General features: G+C 46.0%; 1 protein-coding gene across 1 annotated transcript in view; it reads left to right on the top strand.

Annotated features, from left to right (window-relative positions):
- SLC12A8 (solute carrier family 12 member 8) overlaps positions 1-18582 on the top strand; it is a 59772-nt gene extending 41190 nt beyond the window's left edge. Inside the window, exons 7-14 of the mRNA XM_068407853.1 lie at positions 1215-1302; positions 2240-2327; positions 5464-5610; positions 8499-9174; positions 10274-10371; positions 12574-12691; positions 14925-14985; positions 17579-18582. Coding sequence (XP_068263954.1) covers positions 1215-1302; positions 2240-2327; positions 5464-5610; positions 8499-9174; positions 10274-10371; positions 12574-12691; positions 14925-14985; positions 17579-17744 — 1442 coding nt within the window. The 3' untranslated portion in view covers positions 17745-18582. The remainder of the gene's footprint in view (positions 1-1214; positions 1303-2239; positions 2328-5463; positions 5611-8498; positions 9175-10273; positions 10372-12573; positions 12692-14924; positions 14986-17578) is intronic.
- The last annotated feature ends 3768 nt before the right edge of the window (positions 18583-22350 follow it).

Raw genomic sequence — 22350 nt, 5'->3', positions numbered from 1 at the left:
TGGCAGATGCTGTGAGTGCCGTGGCGTTGGCATCCTCCTTCTCATTGTTGTTCTGTGCTGATCTCACCCCGGCTCCCAGGGACCGTCCCATGAGCACTGTTGGCTGGCACCTGGCCCATGCGTCCTCGTGAAGACATTAGTCTTACATCCAAGGGGTGGGACAGTGGTGGGCAGAACTCAGTGTCTTAAAGAGGCTCTTCTGTCCTGACTTCAAATTGTCCAAATTCTCATCAGGATTCTAAATCACAGATTTTTTTTAAAAAGTTTTTTCTTTATAGCAGATATCTGAAGTCTTCTAGGAAAAGTTTTGGGACAATGTGACAAGAGAAGTTGTGTTTTCTTGCCGAGTCTGGTATGACTCCTCCTTCAACTCTGGGCAAAGCCTATTAACCAATTTGTACCTTGGGTTCCTAGCCTCAACATGTAGTCCTTTGCTCTGTCATGTTTCCCTTTCTCCCATCTTTAGATGGTAATTTTTTAGGCTAAGGACTGTCCCTGATTGTACAATACCCTGTACTCTGGCCTAAAATAACAGTTCAGTACTTTATTCTTAGTCCCACCACGGGTTTTCTACGTGACGCCGGGACAATCACGTGCCCGCTGAGCGCTTCTGTTTCCCTATCTGCGAAGCAGAGATAATGCCTCCTTCCAAAGCAGGTCCCTTGGCTGGAAGGTGCCACCTACGTGCTGAGCACTGTTATTCCCTCCGCTAAAGGGGCATGTGATCGTCATTAAACACGGACAAGGACAGGCTGTTTTGTGACGGCGGTTGTTCCTCATGAATGCAGGGACCTGTAATGGATCTGGCCTGGGGGGGTAGTACCACCTGCTGAATGCGCTGCCGTGATGAACAGTAGCATTTTTCTTTTCAACAATCGGACAGCACTGTCTTCTGTGAGGTTTGCATTAAGATAAGATGGGTTTTGTTCAGATTTCTGCTTTTTTTCCTTTCCCCACAGCATTGTTCAAACTGGACAAAGGGTTCTTTGTGGACGTGTTAGTGGTGGCTTGCTTCTATTAAAGATGTGAACAGCTTCTTACCAAGCAATCGATGGGAGCCAGTATTCATGTGTAGGGAAGTACAATGAAGTCATATAGTTACTGTTCTAAAGCAATCAATTAACTGATTACATTGTATTACATATTATAATATGTATTATATATACATATAACTTAGATTAACTCTAAATGGCATTTATGTCTACAAAATACAGGTGTGATGGCTGGGTTCAATATGAGCGGAGATCTCCAGAAGCCTGCTACCAACATCCCCCTGGGGTCTCTGGCCGCTATTGGCACCTCGTAAGTCATAGACTTGGAGAAAATTTACTCTTTGGAGACTGCCCTGGATGTGACCAGTCCATTTCATATTCCCATCAACCTTTTATTACTCAGCCATCTGGAAAATTAAAGTCTGGCTCTCATTCTAATTTTAATCCGTTACCACCACCTACTCTGGGTGGGTTAGAGAAGACGTTCATTAATGCGGATATAATCAGTCCTTCCCCCGCCGGGTGCAATGTGTGTTGGTGCTACAGCAGTTGCACTGCTACAGCCCAGCTGTCCCAGAGTGGGATGCAAAGTTCTCAAAGGCTTGGGGCATGTGATTTTGTCACTTCTTGCTCTTGACTTCAAAGGGCTTTCTTTTTCTGTATAAATAGAAAATAAAAAAAAAAAATATAAAACTATAATTTTTATTATTGGGGAAAATGGAGCCAAGGCAGGTGCGTTGACCTACCCACCTGCAAGGCCAGGGGAACACAGGAGCCCTGCATCCCTGAGCAGTGCTCTCTCCAGGAAATGCTGCTTTCCAGAAATAAAATGCTGTTACATATTAAAAAAAAAACCAACTCAGTAAGTTCCTGCCTGTTTTCATTGCCACCTAAGCTGCTTTTAGTTTAAAACCATTACCCCTTGTCCAATTGTTACAGGCCCTACCAAAAAGTCTGTCCTCAGGACTGGGTTATTCCCCCCATGCACACATTGAGAGTGCAGGTAGCTTCCCCTCAGGGGTACCGTATGGTCACGCTGCAGCTGTCCCTGGTACAGTGTAGTAGGTAAGTAATGTGGACCAACGTTAAATTTAGCCCTGAGGGTAAATCTTGGAGGAACAGCCCATGCAGAGTGATTGAAGACCCAACTTGCGGGTACTTGACCTTCTCCTGGCTCTGCTCAGGGGAAGAATTCTAAATGTTCTTGTCTTGTTGGCAAAAAAATAGTTTATTTTTATTGTTTGCAGGTGGTTTCTGTACATGGTCTTTGTTTTCTTGCTGGGAGCCGTTTGTACCCGTCAGTCACTCCGCTATGACTTCATGATAGCAGAGAAGGTAACTTGTTCGAATAACCCAGCACGGTTTTATATAATGGTGCTTTCGGGTTGCCATCTGCCTATTGAATGCTTGAATTTTCCAAAAGCCTAGGGAATTTGGGTACCCACCCTGCACTGAAATTCAGGGGGATTTCCCCATTGCAAATCCCAGTGTACAATTGATTTTAATAGCTTTGCATTCACCAGCATAGCCAGTAATACTTAATTGTGGCGTAATCACCCAGTGGTATCTTGAAGAGCTAAAATACGCTAATGTGGTCTAATGACAAATGCTATATTTTATTCAGCGTATCCTTTCTCGTTGGTGAAGGCTGAGACCAAATAGAAAACTCTAAAGAACCCCACTGCTTATTTTGCCTGAGTCAAGCGAAGCTGGCATTTCCGTATCTAGTGGGCTGTAATTGCGGGACGAGCAATAGGGTTATTAAACTCGAGACATTCCACATGGGTGTATATACATGAGGGAGGTTTGTCGTGTTACAGGCAGTGAACCTTATCATTGCAGGCCTTTAAAAAGAGAGCAAAAGATTTTGGTGTGTGCCATTGTCTGTCTTTAAATGGGATATGGAAGGGCTAATTTTCTGTTACTTGGCATTATCCAAACTCTTGGGTTCACCATATTTGACACTATTTCTTGTGATTAATTTAAAATTGAGGTGTTTGCCATTTATTTGATTTGTAACGTGGTTTTAATATCAATTTGAAACTCTGGCTTTTCTTTCTGAGTAATTGTAGCTCTAGACTTCCTCCAGCCCCCCAAATAAACTCCAGATTATTGGTGGGGCTCCTGCCGTTTCCTGCTAAGGTAAAAAATTGTCTCTGTTTCAGGCGAAAAAAGAATGAGCCTGCCTTCTCTCAGGCAACATCTTTGTATGTCAGTGTGACAGACTTAGTGGGTAAAAAATACAATAAGTGAAAGACTCAGCTCTAAATGAATCAACTGAAGAGAAAGAGGTTGTTAAAGATGTGTTTTAACTTCAAAAACCCTCTTGAGGGGGACGGGGGGAAATGAAAAATCTCCCAGTAAAGAATGTGAAGATATTTAATATAAAACAAACCAACCAACCAACCAAAAAAGCAAATTCAGTTCTCTTTTCTTTAGTGTGGAACAAAACAATGGTGCAGTCCCAATATTCATGTTGCTGCTTTGAGTTATTACAAGCTGCTTTAGATTTTAATGACTTTGTTTGAGGGGGGGAGGAGGAGCGATCTTTACACATCCAACATGCACAATCTCCCTTTCTGTCACTTGCAGGTGAGCGAGTGCTTGGCTGCTTTTCTCCCTCACAATACTTGTTTGGTTTTTTAAACATAAAAATGAGATTCCGTAATTTCACTTCTAATGAGCTCAAAGTGCCAATTTCTTACAAAGTATTCATGCTCTCCGTGCTCAAAACCCCCAGCAAACCCCTTTCATCAGCCTCAGTGAACAGGACTCTTCCCCTCTAACCCTGATTTGAATGTCAAGTAGTACATTTAAATGCAAGCATTTTTGGCAGCTAAAATAATATATGATGTCTGGCACAAGTGATTGTTTCTTCCAAGTATTTCTCAGAGCAGGGCAGGATTAGAGGGTGAGGAAGATTCCTTATGGAGTGTCTGTCCTTTGGTCTAATGGAAGCTGATATCTGCTCATCTTTGCCTCAGGTTTCTTCTGTCCCTCAAGATAAAATTCACAAGGCCAAGTGGATTTTCATGGAGAAGAGAAATGTTGTGGTAGGAACTCTGTATGGTTCTGGACCATGACATCAATTTTACATGCCTTCCCCTAACGGGAAGCATTTTATGGCTTTGTACTCAATCTCTTCTTCCCTGCCTGCGGATTTCATAGATGAGGAAAAGGCAGATGTAGCTTGAATCATCTTTAGCCATGTAAATTTTTGTAATTCCTTCTAATAAAGCATGTGCCACCTGACTTGAACAGGAGCAGAAGCTGGGAGGACTCATGTTCATTTAGACCTTATTTTCCACGAGAAGAGGGGTGGGAGTGAAGGACACGTGGGACCTGAGGGACCTGCATTTGGTGACGTCCTCTGCCACAGATGTCCATCTGTACCTCCAGCAGCTCGCTTCAGTGGAGTATGGGCAGGATGGATCTGAACTGAAATTTGGGGTTTTTTTCCCTGCCTAGCCTTTGGGCTGGTGTTACCTGCCATGCCTTGCCTTTCTCTCTGGCTGGCTGGTGGCTGTCAGACTCGTGTGGTCTTGCAGGACCTGGGGATGGCTCAGATGACCCTAGACCTTAGTCTCCTTGGCTGTGTCTGCCCACGTCCTTACACCGTGGTACCAGGAGCACTCCCATTCCAAAGCTTTCTTGCACAGTGTTCATATTGTGGGGTTTCATGCATATGGGTGGGTTTTTTTTAGAGATGCAGCTCTTGAAAGTGGGGACCCCAGTCCTTACTTCTGTGTGATAGGCCACAAGCTGCCCTCCTTTCCCTCCACGCCTGCAGGAGATGCTCCCACTTTGAAAGGATGCTCACTAGAAACCGGTAGTAAACCCAGCCTTGTTAGCACTGTGGCTTTAAAGATTTTTTTTAAGTTTCACTTTGGCCAAAGGAAATTCTTTTCTCATTGAAGACAGGAAAATAAGGTCATTGTATTATATCCTTCAGAGCGTATTCTTTGAGATGCCATTTGTTTAAGCGGCAATTTTGATTTGGTTTTACTGTGGATTTTCTTTCAGGATTGGTTTTCCCCTCTGGGACACAGGGGTTTGTCTTCCTGTTTTGGATGGTTGGAAGCCTGGGCAGCTTTTCCTGTATGATGTGCTCTGTATATAAGTGATCTCTCCTGAAATAAACTCACTTCCAGTTACTTAAGGGGAATCTAATAGCTGCTGCTTTGCTGCAATTGCTCCAAGTGACAAAGAATTTCTTGGATATGAGCTTGTCAAATGGCCCTGTCGGTACAGGATGTTCAGTATTAAATTACTTTTATGGGATAATTTTCCTGTATTAATTGCTTGCACTTTATACCACAGACCAGTTAAATTGCTGCTTTCCCAGGGCTCGCTCTGTTCGTTTGCAATGTTACAAAAGATATGTGATCTCTTAAAATATATGTCTTTAAAACTGCTCGGGGGTCTTTAAAGAACGATATAATCAACTTTGCGTTCTCTCTGCTTCCTCCAGGTATCCTTGGTGGGTTTCTTGTTTTTGCTAGGGCTGTACATCTCGTCCCTGGCCTCCTGCATGGGAGGGCTGTACGGAGCACCCAGGATCCTGCAGTGCATCGCCCAGGAGAATGTGATCCCCATGCTCGCCTGCCTTGGACGTGGGGTTAGTCATCCTTTCTCCGAGACTGCTGTCAAACCTGAAGGAAAACTGGGGATTTAAGAAGCCAGGATTTCTGTGTGTCTGTGGGGTTAGATGGGGGATGTGTGAAAATAGAGGAGGGGAAGGCTTGGGATCTGGTGCCCTAGAGTAGGCAGAAAAGCCAGGAAATGGGTGGTTTTATTAAAAAAAAAGTAAGAAGAGCCCGTCTGCTGCTCTCCTTTCCCTGCCTGTCCCCCGCGCTGCCTGGCCTCTGCCCCGAGCCCTCCCGTGGGGCTCGGCAGCAGCAGGAACAGCCCCGCTTCACCCCAGCACCTCGCTCACCCTCCTCTGCGCCCCGGGGCTCTCTGTCCTGTCCCTGCACACAGACAGGCCTTCCTGTACTGCCATTGGTCCCCTCCCTCCCTTGGACCGGCTTCTTTTGAGATGTCCCCAGTAAAAACAGCCACTTATCGTATAACTTTGCCTGCAACTTTTTTTTGCAAACTCCTTATCTATGCTGGTGCTGATCCTAACTGTGACCGAGGGAGGTACCGAGCTCTTCTCTGCCCTCCCATCCAGGGCAGAGGCCTGAAGCTTTTGTCCAAGCACTTTGGTGAAATGGTAACTGCCACTTTATCTTTTTTTTCTTTTTTCCTTTCTTCTTTCCTGCACCTTTTGTTTCAGCTGTTCCTGTCCTCTTTGGTAACCTCATAGCTGAGTATGTGACTAGTCCTGGTGCAGTGGATTCAGTCCGTGTGCACTGGAGAAGAGGACACTTCTTTGTAAGATAAGGTGCCTTTTGGACACTGTAGAATAAAAACGAAGAATAGATTTCAAAGGTTAAGTTAAAGGGCTGCTAAGCTTTAGATATGCTTTGAAACAAAGCCTTACTTTGAATATGACAAGAGGCTTTTTCCTTGTCTTCATAAGTAATCCTCATTCATGAGTTGTTCCACTGAGATCAAAGTACCAGTCACTGAGGACTCCGTAGTCTTGGGCTATACATTCAGAGCAAACTACTTTTTTATGGCTTTCTCTTACTTCTAAACAGGCAGAAAATAATTCCCTCACTCTCAATAACCTGCAGCACCTAACTGTCTGTACTGAGCAGCTGGAAAAATCTTACGATGTTTTGCTCCTTCAGAGCAGCTTGTGAATACAGAAAAATATTTTACAATATTGGTATTTATGAATGGCTTAAATGTTTAAAATTTTTATAGGTATAATCATTTTCTATACTTTTAAAAATGTTTCTCAATGTAATATTCTAAAATTTAAGTCATAATAATAGCAATAATAATAAAAAATAGTAATAATTATAAGTGAAGCAGGAACAATAACGACAACAAAAACTTCCAGCTCCTGCAGGCAGTTGTCAGGCGATGGCAGAACAGGCTGTTCTCCACTTAGCAATCCTTTGCTAATTCTCAGTGATTTAGCAAATTTGTCTGCAAAGCTGATTCCCTCTCTTCTCTGATAGTTTTCTGTCTTTCTGTCAAATTTTCTGCTCTGAACTCTGTCCGGGCAGAGTGCCACAATGGGAAGGGCTCAAGAAGAGGTGAGAAATCAAAGGCAGATCACTTTTCCCCCATCCTTCTCTCTGCCATCTTGAGAATTGTCTGGATTTGGTTTATGGAATTAACAAATTTAGTTTGCCCTTACCAATCTGTTCCACATCAGTTCTTCTTTTCCACGGTTGAAGAAAGTGTTGTAGTCGCCATAACCCCAGCTGATGTGAAGGACACGACTGTTTTCTGTAGAGTTAAACCCAAGCCAGAGGCATTCTGAGATGGTACCATCTGTTCCCCATCTCAGTACATCCTTCTGATACCGAAGATGCTTTCTGAGAACAGTGTTCCTTTATCCCTGAGATGTATTTCTGTTGCATTGTGAAAAGACGTAAAGTCCAGAATTGGTCCCCTCTCCTATTAATAAATAAGAGTGGAGGAAATAGAAATAGTTTCCATTTGAGCCATGTGTTTATTAAAGCAGCACATGCAGTAAGTGAAAATCTAAGACATTTTGTAAGATATCTTGTAAGATATTTTCCAGTGAGGTCTTCACGCAGCCTGCACAAGCTTCTCAGGTACTGAAACAACGAGACAGTGCCTGGTCCAAGGAAGGGCATGTTAGACCTGGGATTAAAGTTCATGAGCTCATGGCTCAAGTCTTTCCACCCCATGATGCCCTTTGCTTTGTCTTTCTTTTTCTCTCTTCTCCCTACCTTCACCCCACCCCAAAGGAGCAGAGCAGGCAGTGTTTCTCCTGGCTGCCTGCCTTCTCGACGCACACCTGGCATCACTGGGGCTGACTCCCGCCCTCCAGCATCCTCGGCCACCCAACCTCTCTGCTGCTTTCCTCCTGCCACTGGGCAGATGCAGCTTGGGTGGAAGAAAGGAGGGAAACCCCAAGTGCAGTCAGCAGACCATGGATACAGGCAGAGCTTCACTGACTGTATCCATCAGTCGAAGCCTTTCCAATGGCAGTGTGCGGGAGCCTTTTGGGTAGGCAGCGATGTGGAGTCCTGTAGAGAAATTAGAGACAAACCGTTAACTCTAATTAGCACGTTTTATTGCCAGACTTCCCGTAAGTCCCACAAATCTCTCTGAAGGTTTATTGCTGCTTTAATGACATTGTATTACCGTGGAGATACAGAGTGAGAGTGGATGAATTTTCCAAAGACAAAGCTCGAGTAAGGCTCGGAGGTGAGGTGGGAGCTCAGCAGCTTTTGGCTTACAGCCTGGTCTTTAATTTATTAAGCTGGTGAGCCTGCATGCATGTATTTCATGACTAAGGGGTGACTGCAGACCGCTCAGGTGACCACCCATGGCAGCTGAGCAAGCGGGGAATCCTCATGGTGAGGCTCATGGCTATTAATTTAAATGTAAGGGGTTTTTTTGTTTATGAACTAGAAAGGACCCAACAAGACTCCAGTGGCTGCGATTTGCTTAACAAGTCTCATCACCATGGCTTTTGTCTTCATTGGGCAAGTGAACGTTCTGGCTCCCATAGTCACCATCAACTTCATGTTGACGTATATTGCTGTAGACTATTCCTATTTTTCGGTCTCCTTGAGCTACAACGTTCAGCAGAAACCTGATGGGACACAGATGGAAAACACTAGGCCTGCTCACTTTTCCCAGCCTTTAATTTTCAACAAGCCCTCCAGACGTGCAGCAGATGGAGTAATTCAAAGCAGATCAAACGGCACCTTGCTGGAATTCACAAAAGACATGGACCAGCTTTTTAAACCATTTCGTAGTGAGCCAAGTACTTGCAAAAAAGGAGGAGCTGAGAATTTAACCCAAAAGGTCAAACAAAAGAAGGCAAAGAAGGCAGCCAAGCAGACGTTACAAGACAGCTTTCTCCTGGATCTCCATCACGATGCTCCCCTGGCTCAGTATGGCTGGGGTGAGACCGTGGAGCCCCACAGCGAGAGCCAGCAGGACCTGGCTGAGCCGGGCTGTCGGCGTGATGTGGGTCCGTGCTCATCACCCGCTGTGGGTGCCCAGCGGACACCTGGGCTGCTGGAGCAGGGGGAGCAGCTCTGCAGTGACGCGCCCGCACTCCCCAGTGAGAGGGGAGAAGGTAAGGGCTGTAGGAGATGGACATCTCCATGCTCACGGTGCGTTCCTGGAGGAAGGTATGAAACTAGCAGTATACGGGGCTGTCATTCAGTGATCCATAGCAATAATATAATTTATTCCTGGTGATGGTACGGTTCGTCGCAGTACATCACAGGAGACGTTCCAATGCAATTTCCTATGGAAGATTAATCCCAGGAAAGCAGGCAGGACTATATTTAGTGTAGGGTTGTTTACTATATACTCATTATTCTACACATGCACACTTAATGCTGTACGTTAAAAATGCTGTACGTTAAAAAGATTTTGAGTGTATCTTGGGGTTTACTGCATCCTGGTGCGGGGTAGGCGGGATGGAGCCGTGCGGGTCTAAAACTCAGGTGCTATCAAAATGCAATGGTCCCCATGCCATGGGTGGAGTCTGTAATTTAACATCCACAGCTAAGGGTCTGAATTTGTTCTGCTGGTGATGTGGGTATTTCATAGAATCATAGAATCATTTTGGTTGGAAAAGACCTTTAAGATCATCAAATCCAATGGTTAACCCAGCACTGCCAAGCCCACCACTAACCCATGTCCCTAAGCACCACATCTACACGGCTTTTAAATATCTCCAGGGATGGTGACTCCACCACTGCCCTGGGAAGCCTGTTCCAATGCTTGATAACCCTTTTGGTGAAGAAATTTTTCCTGATATCCAATCTAAACCTCCCCTGGTGCAACTTGAGGCCGTTTTTGATACTGTGTGTTTGCTTGGAACTTGTCATCTCAGTGCCGTAGTGTTTTACCAGCATTATTCAATTAAGCTTCGTAAAACCTTCCAGTGGAGAAAAGCCTTATCCCTATTCTTTCACAAATAGGGAAACTGAGGCAGACATAGGCAGATGTAGCCTTCAAATGGACTCAGCACCAGAGCTGGCAACTTTTTTTTTTCTTTTCACTTCTTTCATTTTAGAAGGTTTGGTTAAGCTCTGCCATACCCAGCTGTCAGCTAGAATTTCTGCTTTGGTTTTCTGCAATCTAGTAATGTAAAGTAGGAGGGGAAAAAAAAAACACTGTAGCTCCTTGCTGATGTATCTTTTTTTTTTCTCTTTTTTCTTTAGAATCATCTATAAAGCAACAAAATCCAGAGCTGGGAATTCAGCAAATACCAGAATCCTTCTACTCCAAATTCTGCAACCACTGGGTTTCCTTTGCCGGTGTAAGTAATTTTCTTTTATTTTGAGCACTGGTTTGTGATTGTAGAAAACGGATGAAAATTCATCACTTACTGCAGTATAAATACACTCCAGTACTTTAAAATGGCTTTTGTTTCTACTGTTCCAGGCCACCTGAGTTGAAGTACTCAAGGTACCATGCGTCCAGCAGTTCAAGTTCAGAGAAAGCCAGATGATGTATTATTTCAGACAACAGCAAAAAAACCCCAGCCCAAACCAAAAAGATACAAACTCAAAGTCTGGCATTTTAGGACTTGAGAGATGTGTGTCTGGCTGGGAAAAAATGAGTGTCCCTCTTTTCAGTATGGGCCAGCCTGCTTTTTCTTGCCGTGAGATGGAGTGAGACATCAGCTGTAAAGCTGTGTTGCTTTTATTTATGAGCCAGTTTCTGCAAGTTCAGGGTGAGGTTTCATTAGCCCTGACCTCCTGATAACAGCAGCCCGGCTGTGAAATTCCACCTTTTGAGGGAGGAAAGTGGAGCATTCCTCCAGCAAGTTACTTTAAAAAATAAATAACTTTTCAATAGCTTCTGTCTCAAGCTGCTGAGGAGTTTAGGACATTTAAATTCCTCTTGGGAAGATGGATTAATGGGCAGATGACAGGGAAAGGGTCAGATATGCATAATGAATGAACCATATGGCTTTGCTGCATGCATGGGGATTTCATAGCTGCGCGTAAAATGTAACAAACCCACTCGAACAACACACTGGACCCTTTTAGTTTGATCCTCAGATGGGGTTTGACACCTACTTTTCAAATTCACTGCTGCTGCTGCCAGCAGCCAGCTCCTGGTGAGGGGTCCTGCCAGATTGCGGTGCCAGGGGTGGGACGGATGCTGGAGGCTCCTCTGTAGCGATGACACCTTTAGGAGGTTGCATGCTTATGCTGGCTCCGGGCTCGGTAACTAACGTGGTTCCCAAGCCCGTGTCCTTGCGGAGCGGTCAGCTCCCTGCCTTCGCGGGGGAATTTGCTTTCGGAGATGCCTGATGTGTTCATTAAAGCAGATTTGGTTTCCTGTCAATAGTCAGGTTTGGGAGGAGCTTGCAGCAGAGCTCAGAAGGGATCAAGGATGCGAAATAAAATCACAGAAGCAAAAATCAGATGCACTTACTCATCCCAGCTCCTTTCCACTCTGCCCTTTTCCAACTTCACTGATGATGTCAGTCTGGACCCATTTAGCTCTTTCTTTGCACGCTGCCCCTTGCTGCTCCTGCCCTGATCCATGAAGATGCTACCCCTGCCCTGTTCATATGCCCCTGGAGCCAAACCTACCTCCTGCACTGGTGAGCCTCTGGATACTCCTCTTGGACTAGCCCAAGGACCCGAGGCCCACACTGCCTCTAGGACTCAAGGTAGCTCACTGTCAGCTACCTCTGTGCTGCTGAAGATGACACTGTAAACCTATGCTGTCCTTTTAACAGCGAGACCAAACGAGGCTCCCTATAACACAGGAACCTCATTACCGAGAAACCTCAGCTGTGTCATACCCAAATCTTTTCTGGTAATACTGGGTGGAAATGCTCTACGTGTGGCCAAAAGCCATGCACCATGGAGTGTTTTGCAGGCAGGAGATGATGTGGTTCCCCAGGGGTCCTGCTGCACCACTGGCCTCAGCTACTGATGCCCAGGAGCATCCATCCACCCATGTGGCTGTGGCTGCCATCATTCCTCCCATGGGCAGGACCCGGGCTGTGCAGCAGGTCTTCTGCAAGGAGGGCCTCTGTTGTGTCCCCTTGCTGGGACATCATTAGGAGGGAGACACCTAAAAGGAAACACTGATTGGGATAACGCTGAGTGGTTGCATCCTGGGTCCTGACTGTGCATGGCTCTTACATGACGCTCCCAAGAAGACCCTGAGAAAGACAGAGGTGTGAAGATGCCATCAAAGCACTGGGTTTGCATGCATTTAAAACCAAGATGCAGCGTTTCTGGCCAAAAAAAAGAGCATTTACTGATGCTCTCATAACAACTTGAAAGCCCCATCACTGCCTCAGTTATTGAAGCGTTTCAGTTAGAGTTGCAATGCTGTTCATCGTGCCAGGTTGTGGGACAAACTGCTGACCCGGTGTCAGGCTGTGTCTGAAGGCGAGCAGCCCTCCCCGCGCACTGGGAGGTCAATGGAGCCGCTGGGCTTTGCAAAAAAAGGACTGTCAGATTGGTAACCCCAAACCGTGTCCTTCCAACAGGCGTTCGTGTCCCTCATCATAATGTTTGTCATTCAGTGGATCTACACCCTCATCAGCCTGGGTGCGGCAGTTATTCTGTATTTCTACATCGGCCAAGTGAGCCCAGGACTCCCCCTTGGTGAGTATTTTTTCTTTCTGTATTATTAAATCTGCTTAAAAATTCATTAAGCTTTAATTTAACTTAATTAGGACGCGAGACTGTTGTGTTTAATATGCAGGTGACACAGTGAATGATGAGGTTTTGTTTCATTGCTAGCTTTCATACATTTTCTCTCTGACTCTTTGATTTTCTATTGGATTCTAACTGTAACTAGCATTGGTTTGGTAGTTTGAACATTGTGCTTATTCCTTTAATATATTGTACTTTAAATGGCAAAACCAGATACTAATATCAAGACTTAACAGGGATAGCAGATTGTAAATGTATCACAGCAATGACAAAAATCTGCCGTAAATATTTTTTAATAAACTTAATTAATCAGTCTAAACACACCTGAGCAAACTTTAATGAAAATGGGAATTGTGACGAGTATCTCATTAAATCTCTGCATTCATAACTGCAGAACAAGAGAGCCTTTTGATTCCAGAACTAAACAGGTTGAATATGTCGGGAACGTAATCTGGGAAAATACTCTTAGGTAGAGGGCATTAGAAAGGTCTGCGCATGTGATCGGCTTAAACAAGTTCAAAATTAAACAGGGAAGCACATTCAGAAGGCAGCTCCTGAGAGCCTACAGCTCCTTGGCACGGCCGCAGGAGGGGTTTGCATTGGTCTGTGTCTCTGAAGGGAGAGGGTGATACGCACGCAGTGGGCGCGTGCTCATGTTCTCATGCGTGCATACATCTATAGGTGCATACTTACATACGTAGGTGCATGATGCATAAGTACCTGCACGCGTAGATGTGCAATTTCTTGTCCAAGATGAGAAACCAAGATGAGAAAAGTCAAAAGAACCTGAGTTCATGTGTCTTCTAAGCAATGCAGAAATAGCTACCTGTGTTTATTTTGATGAAAGATGATTAGACACTAGGGAAGCAGGTACTAGAGTTCAGAGACCCAAACGATGAGAAACCAAAATATAGTTGTCACTTGGTAACCATCAAAACATTGCTCACCAATGCTTCTCTTTCTACTCTGACATCTTTTCTATTTATCTGTCTGGAATAGTAGAAAAGAGCTGACACTGTGGATAGTACTTCCTAATTTGTATCTTTTGAAATGTATCTAAGTTTTAACAAAGTCTTTTACGGCCCCCGTATACAAAACACAAATAATGTTTTCAGGCTTTGGAGTTTTCTTTGCCTTTAGGTATTCACCATACTATATCTCTATTATCCGCTTTCGAAATATTTACTAAAAATGACTTTAAAAAGAATTTCTCAGTGTGTAGAGGCTTTGGAAGGTGATCTGAGAAATGGCAGCATAATTAGACATTTTTTTTGTGGTATCCTTTGCACATGTGTTCCCATGCATACACTAAAACAATGCACAGCAAAGAAGAAGTTAGAAATGAAGACTCAAAGTTCAGCCTGATTTTTATTTGGCTGTGAGTGAACGTTATTTTGTGGTCACATGGCATCCAATGATCTGTGAGTTTGTTCTCCAGAAGACTGCATGACTCTTCTGTCTGGAAAGGTTGGGAGACACTGGCTTTGCTCTGGATTAAGGAATAGATGAAGACCTTGGGAGCAGAAATGCTCTGGGATTTTGACATGTCCCTTCTCCTCTCTCTTTCTCCCCAACAGCCTAAGCCAGATCCAGCAGGCACTGCTGAGTCTCTATTCTCCTCCCTGTCCCTCACCACAAACTTCTGCTGCTTTTGCTGCCAGCTCCAGCACTTCCCTGCCCTGCAGTGAGCCAGTGCAGGAAACTAACTCTACAGAGACACCACAAAAAATTTGTTGTGGATGTAATAAGCTAAGCCAGCTCTCCATGGGGTCAGACGGGAGGGAATGAGTGGTGAGCCCACAGCCACCCTGGCTGAGGTTGGCCAAATGGCTCCTCCCATCTCCCCATCCCTGCAGTGGGAATGATCTTTGCAATCCAGGGAGGAAAAAGTACTGCAGCGGGTGTCTGTGCTTTGCTCACGGCTTTACTGGGGTGTAAAAAGCTGTCGGTCTGGGAAGGGATAGCTGTTCTCCATGGGAAATTCGGGTTCATTTCTTGAAATTGTTTAAAAGCAGCAGCGTGGGGGAAGACTGCAGGAGTGTTTTCACCATTGCAAAATCTTTGTGTACTGAAAGCTAATAACAAGCATGTTGGTTTGAGATTTTATGCAGAAAATTCAATGGCATAATGCTATTATGAGAGCATTAGCAGCATGCTGACTTCTCGTGCCTCTTCTCTGCAGGAGCAGCAGCGAATTTCAGTTTCTTCAGCTGGATTAAGTTGGTTTTGATCACCTCGTGCAGGTTGGTACCAGTCACTTGGTGGTGACCGAGGTGGTGCTCGTTGTTCATGTGACCCACTGATGTGCACAGAGAGGGGTGGCAGAGCTGACTGACTTATTACCTTAAGCAATCCCTTCTTGCATACTCAAAGTTATTCTTAATGGTAAAAAATAACTGCTCCCGTTAGCCTGGCGTATGGCTGGCCACGTAAGTGGGAGAGCTGGAGTCTCCTCTGCCTTATTATGCATGGATGTGTTAGCTGATAACCGTATCTCGGTGCCTGAAGCTTTATCTTACCCTAAAGGTCTGTGCTCAGCCTTGGAGGCTCAGGTTGAACAGGAAAATCTGGTAGGAAATGAGGAACAGGAGACTCCATCTCTTCCACCCATCACCCATTGAAAGCAAATTACTATGGTAGTGGTGGAACAGGCATATGTGGCAGCTGTGCTCGAGTTTCAGAGAGGAAATTCGGGGGGAAGGCGCAATAGCTACAGGGCAAATACAATAAACAGTGAAGGAACCATTCGTTACTGAGTTTGCATGGGACTGCAGTAGCGTTGTCTTGGGGTTTTCCTTCCCGGAAGACCTTAAAATTTTTGTTTGGTTGGCTATTAACTAGTTTTGTTAATCTGTTTTGATCCTATTAATTATTAATTCCATCACATTTGGGTTTCCCACAGAGGGTAGTAACCATCTCTGCCACTGTACAATGCAGTGGGATTTGGAGGTTCTCAATCTGTTGGATTGTGTTTTTGTTGCAGTGAGTGAACACTGTAGTAAGGACTGCACAACACGAGCTGCCATGCATGATGTGTGCAAATTGGGTGGCTTCTTTAAAATAAATGAAAGTCCAGGCATTTAAGCACATTGGCACACACGTGGCTGTCTTGCCAGTTCCTGCCTCTGCCCACAGTCCATATAACATAGCCACATGCCTTTGGTAGCGGAGGTGGCTTGGGAGAGAAGCCAGGGGTGACAGGACCTCTCTTAGGTCCCCACAGCAGGTCTGTGGCATGGCCGAGAAAAGACAAGTCTGTTCTCCTGCATCACATCCATCCATCCCTCTGCCAGATGAGCGGATGTCTCCGAGTATGGGACTGGGTCCCTGAAGACCCACCTGTCCTGCACACCTCCTGCCACGAACAGCTACTGCTGCCTCTCACGGCACCTGTGAAAAGCCCAGGTTAGACAGACTACCCAGAGGAGGAGTGAGGGGGTGCAGAGGGTGTACACTATGTTTTCTGAATATCTCATTTGGAGTGAGGGGTTCACAACGTCTGCTGGACTGGGGACGTGAGCCCAAGCTGAGGGTGAGGAGATGAGGATGGGAACAGGGCGCACGGGGCTGTGCTGAGGCAGTGCCTGAATTACTCATGGCCCAGCGAGTCAGACCCTGCTGCTTCATATCCTGGGCACTTGTCTGTCCAGTTCCACCTCAGCAGACGGGCAGATTTGTGGCAGGTCATTTGAGCTTGGTGCAGCTATGATGATAGAGCGGGATTTTCCTCCTGGTTGTCCCTCAGTGAATCTCAGCCCTATCTCCTGCCTGTGGTCAGAGGTTCCCCATGGGAGGCTGGTTGAGATGCAAGGCTTCACGGAGAGTTACCATGTGTGAAAAGGAGAAACTGTCCCTCCCACAGAGGCAGCCCTGCTTCTCGTGGGCTTGCGGGTTACCAGACCAGCACAGTCCTAGTGCTTTGATCAGTGCAAGCGATGAGCAAAGACCCTGCTGAGGAGGGCTGAGCGGGGAGCTGGTGACTGCCCAAGGCAGAGACTGATCCTGTTTGTCTCTCCTCAAAGGGTGCCATTTCTGGGTCAGCCAGCCAGCTTGGTCACCGCATCCTAGTGCCAGGGCTCCTGCTCATGCTGGCACAAAGACAATTTCAGCTCTGCTTGGGGGGTCAGGTGGGTCATTTTGAAGCCCACCTTTGCTACACTGCAAGAAATTGCATTGAAGTAATTTGCTGTTTTTTCTGAAGCTTTGTTTTCTTGAAATCCAGGCAAGACATTTTAATGAATTGGAGGTAAAGAAGAAATCCCGTTAGAGCGCAAAAGAGTTGGAGGCAACCAAGGATCCTCGGCACCTCTAAGGCTTTTAGGTGCTCAAGGAGGTCTGAGTCGGTGCTATACGCTCTTGCGATTTTGATTTACAGATGTGCAATAAGGTTTTTTTATTAATCAGCCTCTGTGATAAAGAGATGGCAGGAAAATCCCCTCTTGCATTTAAAAGAGTTACAAAAATAGTTGGAATGTACACTAAAGCTTAGAAAACTGTAAGAAGGGTATTTTTCATTAGAAATGGTTCAAGCTCCTTCTTTTTGTCCATGGTGTGGAAAGTGTTTGCCATAGCCAACAATTGGAGCGAGTCCAAAGAGGAAACATATTTGTTAAGAAAATGTATATTTTCCAGAGTTTGCTGAGGGAAGTGAGTATGTTTTTTTTGTGCACCTTCTAGTAAAAGCGTTTTCAGATGAGCTCTGTGCCTCCCGAGGGCGCCGAGAAGGATGTAGCCTCTTCCCGAAGCGCCCTGCCTTGTTTGCGCAGCCAGGAGCACGGCTGCTGATGGGTGGCAAACAAGGGGTGACGCAGGCGCCTCTGCTTCTTGTGTTTGCAGGAGAAGGCCATCTCCCAAGGAGCAGATCGTGGTGACACCGTCCTTTGCAACAGTTGGCATGGAGACGACGCAGCTCACCGAGGAGAACGCAGACTTTGCCTCGCGGGACCGCTATCACCAGTCCTCGCTTATCAGCAGAGAGGAGTTTGTGAATCAGTTCCAGTAAAGGACAAAAAGCCAATATCAAGCTGTCACTTCAAAAAGGGTTTGGAAATGCTAATGGCTGCCACGGTGCCCTGTGAAGTACTTGAATATATATACGAGAAGGATGTGAAAGGTTATTTATATATTCGAGGCTTGTTTGTTTATGCGAACTACAACATTGCTGGGTTTCAAGTCTTATCCAAAATGGGGGAAAAAATGCAAATGAAAGGGCCAGTCCAGGGAAGCGATGAGTTAGTGAGGACAGTGTAATGCTTTTAAAGAATTCAATTATAAGCGCTATTGAGCTCTAAAGACCATCACGGCTATAAAAGCTTATTTCGAACCCCATTGCAAACGTCCTCTGGGTGACCAGGGATGCTTTGTGTCTGCGAGCGGGGACCTCGGCAGCAGGAGCCAGCGCCCAGCTCCCAGCTGTGCCACGGATGGATGCGACCTTCCAGGTCAATTCACTTCTCCTCTCGGCATGAATTTGCCTGCTTGTAATACAGTAATTTTCTACCTCAGCATTTCAATTTCCCAGGTTTTAGAAAGTACTTTAAGGCATTAGACAATAGGCCAGAATCAGTGGCAAGTGCAAGAAGATTATGAAATATAATCACAACTGGAATCGCACATTTAACTGCAGGAATGCAGTGTAATTACCTCTACTGTGACACTGTAAAATGATGTCTTAGAAGCTATGATTTCCCACATCCTTTCTGACATGACACCTGGGGCCTGACAACATAGCTGGGTCCAAATAGAGCTTCTCCTGGCTGAAGGGACAGATGATTCAGAAGCGCCTTAATAAAATATGTTTAGCCTCATCTTTGCTAATTTTGCTTAAAGCCCATCCCATAGTGAGCTCCCACGAGGAGACATTTCTCCTGCTGCTGTGATTTGGGATGCGGGAGGCTCAGCGGGGGATGCTGCAGGATTTCCTGCGCAGACCTTAGCGTTGGTGGGCAGTGGCGGTGGGGTGGGTTGAGGTCTTGCCTGGATGCCCCTGTCACCATCGCTTCTTCTCCCCAGGGAAAAACCCCTTTGCTGAGCACTGCCTGTAAGCAGCAGTCCTGGCAGAGACCAGGGGAGGTGCGAGGGAGGGCTCTGGGTTGAGGCAAGCCCCAGCAGCACAAACTGTTCTGATGCTGAAAGGAAGGGGAAATCACTGCCTTTCACTTCCTTTCATCTTTGATCATTTCAGCCTGTAGATTATTTATTTCTCCTTCTGTGCAATAAAATCTTGAGACACCAGGAACTCCTCTCCGTGCTTGCTGTAGGTGTGCTCAATGCCTTTGAGCACCATTTCGCTTGCTGGCGCTCGGCACCCTGGTGTTACCAGCCTTGGGGACACTCCTCATCCCATGTCATGGTCTGACTGGCTTCAGCTTTGGCTCTTCCAGTTTCCTTACAGAGGGAAGCAAAGGAGGCTTTCTACAGAGATGAAGAAGAGCAATCCTAGTGCACTGCAGAAAGCATATTCATTTTTCAAGGTTGTGAGTCTTTTACTAAGTGTTTTTATCCTTAATTATCTCAATAGAGGCAAGAGGGAAGTTATGCTTGTGTGGCCAGCTCTGAGCCGCCTCAAGTCAATCGTTCTGTGTTGGAAACGCCATTCCAGGATTCCTTCCTTCCATTGCCTTTTGCCTTTGGGTTCCAAAGAGTCTGGATCTGTTGTTGGGATGTGGCTCTGTGCTGAAGCTTCCCCTGGGTTCCCTGGGACCAGCAGCTCCAGGGAGCCCTTCCTGTGCTCGTAGCATCCTCGACCTTAGCAGCTACTGCTGTTGTGCAAACTCCAAATGCTCCTCGATGCTGATCCACTGCTGGCAAGCCACATGGTGCTGTGTTATCCCGTTACAGTTTGATACACAACCATAATGCCATTACTGTAAAATCTTGTATTTCATAAAGTCCTGATGCATCAAACTATTGTGGGGTGCCTTCCCTCCCAAGACAGGCATTGCCCAGTCCTGTGTTTTCTCTGTAGATTGAACAGAAGAAAACCCCAGAGCATGGCATGAAGTGATTAATGGGCAGAAATTGCTGGGTTAACTTCTTTGTTAGCTCCTAAATAATTTAGTTCCCTTCTTAAAATAAGGCAGCAATCCGGCGATCCAGAGAGGGAGGAGGGGAAAGGTTCCTTGGCCGTGTTCCTTGGCCTGGGAGCTGCACTGGTTGAAGCCAGATGGCTTGGTAGTGGGGAGTGTTTGCCTTTCCAACACCGCGGTCCCCACTCGTCCCCAAAACTGGGACATGATGGGCCAGAAGTACAAGCAGCTTGTCCCTTGGGCTGGCAGTATTGGGAAGGTGCCCCACAGCTTTGTTTTCAGCTGACTAAGTCTGCAGCAACTGTCCCCTTCCCTGTCACCACCGGTCCTGCTCCTTTAGCTCCTGCAGCCCTTTGCATCCGAGGGTCCTTTGAAACAACTCTGGTTGTGTTTGCTGCTGGCGAAGCCTCCACCAGCTGCCAGAGGAAGGCACCGTGCTGTGCAGGGGCTCGGTGAGAGGCCGTCCGGAGGGCTCTGGGGTGCAGGGATGGGTCGTGCCATGGTATTTCTGGAAAAAGGCAGCGGCAGGGCTGGCATCAGCGCCAGATGGCAATAGCTGCTATCGGGACCTGGCAGCGGAGGAGATGCTCTGCAGAGCACATCGTGCCGGGGGTTCTGGTCTTTGGGCTCCACGTGCTGCTGCTAGAGAAACTCTTCCACATCCTTCACTGGCACCACCAGCACTGCAGGTACCAGCTCCCTCCACCACCCGGTAAGTACGAGCACTTGTGCTTTCCTCCCCTCGTATCTGCAAGGGAGGAAAGCATCGCATAGGGCTGGTTTCCCTGCTGCCGTTACAGGTTATGAGTAGAGCAACTTTCCTGTTTTGTGGTTGAAAAGGGATGCGCCGATGTTTTCTGGGGTGTAGTTAATGGTAAGAGTGGAGGGAAGCCTTGTTTTAGCACCAATAACCCCACAGAGTGGCTAACGTTGGAGACTTGGTGAGTTCAGGCTGTAGGGATATGCAGGGCTTTGCACGTCAAAGAAGCTTTTCCAGAGAGAAAGAAAGAGCAGTTGCATTGCCAGAGATCGGAGTGTCATGTCAAAAATGACTGTAGCTTCTGTAGCACTCTAAAAAAGATGGGTGAAATTAGGGGTAGGAGTTTATCAGCTTCATGTTTAGTGGTTGAAGGGAAGAAATGCAGGTGGGGATTGCTGCTGCGAGTGGGAATGTGCTGCTTTCACCCCCCCAGGAACCAGGCTGTGACTCCAGATGCTTCGGCTTTCATGAAGCTTCAGGTTCCCTGAAGGTGGGTTTAGGACCCAACTCTGAGCATCATGTATCCTGTATAGATTGCAGCTTGGTTAATATCCTTATGGAAAGGCCCTCCTATCTTCTGAGCCATGTAAGCTTTGTTAGCATCTATAATTATTGTCCTTTCAGTCGGAAATTTGATTTTTTAATTATTATTATGTAAGAAAAGAGAATGTTTTGCAATGGATCAGGGTGTGAAAACATTTGTTTTTGAGAGAGACGTGGATGTAAAAGTTCTGGTTTAGTTTCTTTTTGAAGTCTCCAACTGTAAATTGGTGGCTCTAGTTTTGACGGCTCCCTTTGCAGAGCATACAAGCACAGAAGGCAGTGGAGGATAAATATTTTATTACTTGCCTTGCAGTATTGCCTGGAAGCTCATGCTGTGTTTGTGATCCCACAGCACTAAACGGGTACAGAAATCAGAATCTTCTGCCTCAAAAAACTTGCAGCACAAATAGTCAAGGCTAAGAATGAGCAGGAGAAATGTGAAGTTTTATTGCGACGTTGGCATTAAGAGACAGCTCCTCAGTTGGTATAAATTGTCATAATCCCCCTGGATCTGCCTGTGTGTCCCATTAGGAGTTTGCACGGGGAGAACCAAGCTCCTTAAATCCATAGCTTAGCTCAAATCCATCTTTTTTTTCCTGCCCTCCTGACTCTTTCTTCATCAGCTTTGAGTTTCCTTGGATGGTCTTTGTGGTGTACGGTGCCCAAAAATATCACACACCTGCCACACTCACTTATTCATAGCAGATAGTTGTGACCACAGTGTTGGAGGAACAAAGAATTATGACAAAATACGAAATGATGCTTCTGTGCATGGCTGAATTTGGGCACGGGGAGGGGCTCTCTGTGCCCCGTGAGCTGGCATGCTCTCACCCATGCACCTCGGGTTCAGACAGGCAGAGGTTCTTAAACAGCATCATACTTACACCTGCAAGGTCGGAAGAGATTTGCTGAATCACAGGAGCCAGCCTAGGATTAACATTTAGGGTAGTGGGAAACCGAGGGTATTTGAATTATTGCCTTTGCCTGGTGAATTTTAGAAAAGGCAGTTACTGGGATAAAAGAGAAAATTTTTCAGACAATCTATAAATTTGGTAACTCCATATAAAAGAGATGTATAATGGACTTGCTATATTCCTGACCTCACAGCGGAGTGTTGCTGAGACCCAGATTTGGCGTAGCATCACTTAAACCTGAGGCGAGGTGAGACCTCAGTGGTAACAGCCTTAAAAGCTATGGACAAGAGGCTCTAGCAGCAAACTGTGCGCTAGAAATAAATAGCTTTAAAGCCCATACGGCACAAGAGAGGCTCCTTCCCT

Source organism: Nyctibius grandis, chromosome 9, assembly GCF_013368605.1.
Source record: "Nyctibius grandis isolate bNycGra1 chromosome 9, bNycGra1.pri, whole genome shotgun sequence".
In the NCBI taxonomy this organism is placed as follows: domain Eukaryota; kingdom Metazoa; phylum Chordata; class Aves; order Nyctibiiformes; family Nyctibiidae; genus Nyctibius; species Nyctibius grandis.
The sequence above is the reverse complement of the archived record's forward strand: the minus strand, read 5'-3'. Positions and strand labels throughout refer to the sequence as shown.